Source organism: Pistacia vera, unplaced genomic scaffold (genome assembly GCF_008641045.1).
Source record: "Pistacia vera cultivar Batoury unplaced genomic scaffold, PisVer_v2 Contig402, whole genome shotgun sequence".
Lineage (NCBI taxonomy): Eukaryota > Viridiplantae > Streptophyta > Magnoliopsida > Sapindales > Anacardiaceae > Pistacia > Pistacia vera.
This window is the reverse complement of record NW_022196227.1, coordinates 729,544-734,579: the sequence shown is the minus strand read 5'-3', so window position 1 is coordinate 734,579 and position 5,036 is coordinate 729,544. Positions and strand designations below refer to the sequence as shown.

The window sequence follows — 5,036 nt, the reverse complement described above, 5'->3', positions numbered from 1 at the left end:
AAGGAGGTTATAACTTAATAGAGATGTAGTTAAAAAAATTTCTTATTTCATAATTCATGTTTTAGTAGTACAATATTAGGATTTCAATTCATGTTTTAATAATATTAAGGTTTCAATTCAGCGCTTCAATTACTTACTTTTGAAACGGATAGAAGATCGTGTTTTGAAACCAACAAAGATAACTATTTTTGATGGAATTGTAAATGCATTTACTACATGACAACTGATGTGAAGCCATAGACAATTGTCAATTGTTTTAAGCATTACAAAATTAGAATATCCAATATCGATGAATTGCAAGTTATAAATGAAGTAGATGAGGAGAATCAAAGAGTCATTGTAGAATTGAGTGATTAGATTCGATAACTTCACTACACTAATCGAATGAATATTAATGTCTTCATTAATCATCCAAATGAGTAACAAGTCATGTATGCTTTAACCAAAAAAGAAATCATTTATACAATTAAACAAGAAGAGAAATAAAATAATTATGAGGATAATAGTACGGAAATACAAAAAATTTCATGTCAAGAAGCTATAAACATGCTTGAAAAACTAGAAATATTTTGGTTTTAACAAGAAAATGTTCATGCTAGGTAATGTACACGCAAGTTAAAAGATGTAATAACAACTCTAAAGTATAAATTATTGTCTCAAACAATTTCAAATAAATATTTTATTTCATCTTAAACCTTTAATGTACATATCATATATTTTTTTGCAATATACAGATAATTATTATTATGTGAAGGCAACTTTCCTTAAAATAGGAATTAGAAAAATTATAACTTATTACAATATGAAGTTTATTCTTATTTATAACTATTCCAAATCGGGAATATAATTTTTTATGACTCTGTAGAGTTTATTCCTATATAGAGTATCATTATAGAGATGTTTTACTATATAAAATTATGACTATGTAGAGTTTATTCTTATATAGAGTATTATTATAGAGAGGTTTTACTGTATAAAATTATAACTATGTAGAGTTTATTCTTATATAAAATATCATTATAGAGAGGTTTTATTTGAAAGATTTTATCGTGTATGAGAATTGTAAATTGCAGTTTTCTTAAAGTTATGACATAATGGTACTTAAGTTTGGTAAAGCAGATCTAGAATATCTGCGAACTCTCTGCTGTTGAGATAAAGATGTTTCAAATTGAAGTCTGTCTCTTACTTTTGTTATTACAAAACATACATATTATTAAAAGCTGGGGCAATTCAGTGTTATCTTCTTCTGATGTGGGAACCCATTTCCTAATAAAATCTTACTACTATCAGCTACGACAAGGAAGTTCCGGAATTTACATAAAATAATTTACTGCTTTATGAGTATACTAGCATGTTTAGGATTGTTTTTAAAGTACTAAGCCATTCTTTTTATTTCAGATATTTGATTGAAAAGACAAAATGTTTTTTCAAATTTAAAAATATTCAACTACTTTTTGAAACGACACTAGATTCAATCAATTACTAGATAAGATTTTCAATAAGAAAAGGAGGTTCTTTCTTTTATATTATTGAAGTTGCTTGTTAATATATAATACTTAATTGGTAATAATATAGTCCAAAGAACTTTCTTGGGAACATATAAAACTTGTGATTGATAATGAACATAATAGTAATATATTAGATGTCCTTCAAAATTCCAAATGTCTTTTTGAAACCATTTCTGGCTGTTGCCAAATGACCAACACTGCTTGTCCCTGCAACAATAACTCTGAATTCACGTGAAATGAAAATGGTGGCAATATTATCAGCCTCAAATCATGGAGGCCAATCCTTATCAATCACATGATTAATGCACTGCTATGTTGCTTTAACTCTACTACAATAAGAATCAATGAGGGACCTGCACATCATTTTTGCCCATTTCACACAAACACAAGGATTTTCTTCAAAAAGCTTGTTAGGTACATGTCCTGTGGCCATAATGTCAAGTCAAATGGTATCACAAGGAAAAAGTGTACAACAAAGTATTATGCAGGGAAGCAATTATTAATTACATTCTCCAGACTACAACCAAAACTTGCGTGAAGAATTACATACGTGGATTATATCCACCAGCATGCAGTAATAAATGCAAACAAACACTCAATTGATCAAAGCATTAAGTACAGATACCAAACAGCTAAAGATGTCATTACGTTTGTCTAATGCAAAACAAGAAGTATTTGCTGCAGTGCAAGATGAGGTTCGACAACTCTGGTAACTACAGAGAAACTTAAGGCTTGCAAAGCAACACAGATCTCTTACTAATTCAACAGAACTATATATAAAATCAAGGAGAAGATAGCTAAAGAGGCATTAATATCAGTGGACAGTCCCTCTAATTGTATTAAACTAGAATAAATTTACAAGACAGTGTAATATACGTGAGTCATTGATCACATATACAAAAACAATAAATTCATTGAGATGGAGACATCACACTTACAAGGGCAACAATAAGTTAAGAAATCAACTGAAAACATACAAGCATAAGATACCATGAGAATCTGGCGTTATGAGAAGAATAAAAAAATGCAACAGCTGCGGCTGCTATTGTTCTTGTTGATGTTGCTGTTGCTCTAACTGCTGTTGTTGTTGCTCTAACTGCAGTGTTTGTTGCTGCTCTAACTGCTGTGGTAAATGCTGCTGGTGCTCACCCTGCCAAACCCAAACAATATCGCGGAGACCAGGCCTAATACACTCTTTCATCATCTTCTGATATTCCAGTGTATCTCCATTAGATTTCTTCATCTCCACCAAATGAAAAGTTGGAGTTATCTGAAATATCTCTGCATCAATGGACAAGATCCCCTTCTTACCTTCCTTTAGTCCTTCCAACTTCAACAAACCTCCCTCCTTCTTTATCACCTTCAGCCTCAGAAATTTAGCAATTTGTACCAGCTTAGAGATGATAATTGAGGCAGGTTGTTTGGAAGTAAATCTTGCTTCTCTCTTTTGAGGATTTTCATCAAAAAACCCGGACAGGTCAAACCCAGCAGAAAGAGAAATAATATCAAAAGCATTCAAGTTGCGAAGTTGGAGCAACTCTTGCTTTACCTCTGCAGTCATATTACCATTCTCTTGAGAACCAGAAGCACCTGTATCTTGAGGAACTACATCCTTGCTTTCTGATTCACTTTTGTTCTGTTTGGGGTTCAATCCTTTTCTGAACCAAGAACTCTCCCTAATCTTCGATATTGAGATCCTAGTGCCGGGGTTTGGATCCAATATTTTGCACAGCAGCCTTCGTACTTCCTGAGGAAACCAATGAGGGCATCTAAAGTCGGCCTTGCCAATTTTCCTATACATCTCCATTAAGTTTGAGTCATGAAATGGGAGATAACCTGCCAATAGGACATACAAAACCACTCCACAAGACCAAACATCAGCCTTTTCACCATCATAGCCTTTCCTGTTAATCACTTCAGGTGCAACATAAGCAGGAGTGCCACAAGTTGTGTGGAGTAATCCATCTTGACGCTTGCAGTCAGAAAGCGCACTTAACCCAAAATCAGAAATCTTTAAATTCTCATTCTCATCCAACAACAAATTCTCAGGCTTTATATCCCGGTGATAGACACCTCTACTGTGAAAGAAATCAACCGCATTGATAAGCTGTTGAAAATATTTCCTCGCAACATCTTCCCTCAACTTCCCTTTAGCCACCTTGTTAAACAATTCACCGCCCTTAGCATACTCCAGCACAAAATATATCTTACTCTTGGTGGCCAAAACCTCATACAACTGCACAACATTAGGGTGTCTAACAATTCTCATCACGGATATTTCTCGTTTGATCTGATCAATAAGCCCAACTCTAATAACCTTTTCCTTATCTATCACTTTAATTGCAACACTTTGATTCGTTCTAATACTCCTCCCATAATAAACCTTGGCAAACGTTCCTTGCCCCAGCAATCTCCCAATTTCATATCTCTCAGTCAACACACTAGGTTTATGATCCATCCCAGCCCACACAAAACCTTAATATACAACAATTCAACTCAACAAAAAACTACTTAATTTACAACAACACTCCGACATGTAATTTCTTTATTATATTTGCACAAATTAACATGATCAACCGTCTTCACAAAGATCATAACACATTCTTAAACAACTGTTAATCCCACAATTACTCATACAACCAATCTCATCAAAATTAAAACAGTTTTCCCCAATCAAATCCACAACACAACCATTATAATTAACTCCAGAGATTCCTGATTTCTCAACGCTTAAAAAACACATCTTTCAGCATTCCCAATTCGATACCCTCGGCCAAGATTTAGCTGAAAGATCCTTTTCAATTCTCTCCTCAACTCAACTAATCTAATAATTCACAGAAAAAAAAAATTTAAATTTATCAATTTCCACCACAAACAAATTCAAATTCAAATTCAAATTCAAATTCATATAACGAAACTTCAATAAAAAAGAATTTGGAAGAAATTGGTACCTTAGAGAGAAGTTTTCTGAGTTGCGGAGCGGCCGAACCTGACCGGAGAAATTAATTTTGTTTTTCTTTATTTATCGGAAAATCTGTGACACCCCTGACCCAACCTTTTATTTGTAATTAGGTTAACGACCGATCAGGACGGATTGGCTAATGTGTTTGCGTGCCCATGATAAGTATTATCGGGGTTTTTATCATGATCGTTGGATTGAATTGAAAAAGATATTAATGTTTGAACTGTATGTTTGAAAGGTTGGGTTTAACGGCAAGTTACGCGGTAAAGTGTTTTCAGTTCATAGATTAGGAGAGTGGGCCCCGTAGTACTAGGAGATTTCCGATATTAAGGATTTGCATGGTGCACGTCTAACGAATTTCAAAAATTACTTTTATATTTATTTTATTTTATTTATATAATAATATTTGAAAACTCTTGAAACTAAACGATATCTTCCAACGGATGAAATTAACTTTTATAATAATAATTAGTTTTTAAAAAAAGAAAAAGAAAAATTAAAAAAAAAGATTTATTCACCTACCTTGTAGTGAGATTGAAATTGTTAAGATTCCCAAAAAAATGATG

General features: G+C 32.9%; 1 protein-coding gene across 1 annotated transcript; it reads right to left on the bottom strand.

The window, feature by feature from the left end:
- Positions 1–2,286: 2,286 nt before the first annotated feature.
- Positions 2,287–4,657, bottom strand: LOC116141983 (CBL-interacting serine/threonine-protein kinase 10-like). Its single transcript, XM_031427447.1, has 2 exons — positions 4,460–4,657; positions 2,287–4,332 (listed from the first exon to the last, which is right to left on the bottom strand). Exon 2 carries the CDS (start codon positions 3,964–3,966, stop codon positions 2,551–2,553), a length of 1,416 nt encoding a protein of 471 aa, XP_031283307.1. The 5' UTR covers positions 3,967–4,332; positions 4,460–4,657; the 3' UTR covers positions 2,287–2,550.
- Between the last annotated feature and the right edge of the window lie 379 nt (positions 4,658–5,036).

Coding starts and splice junctions, on each gene's coding strand:
- LOC116141983 (XM_031427447.1), bottom strand. CDS start 3,966: ATGGATCATAAACCTAGTGTGTTGACTGAGAGATATGAAATTGGGAGA.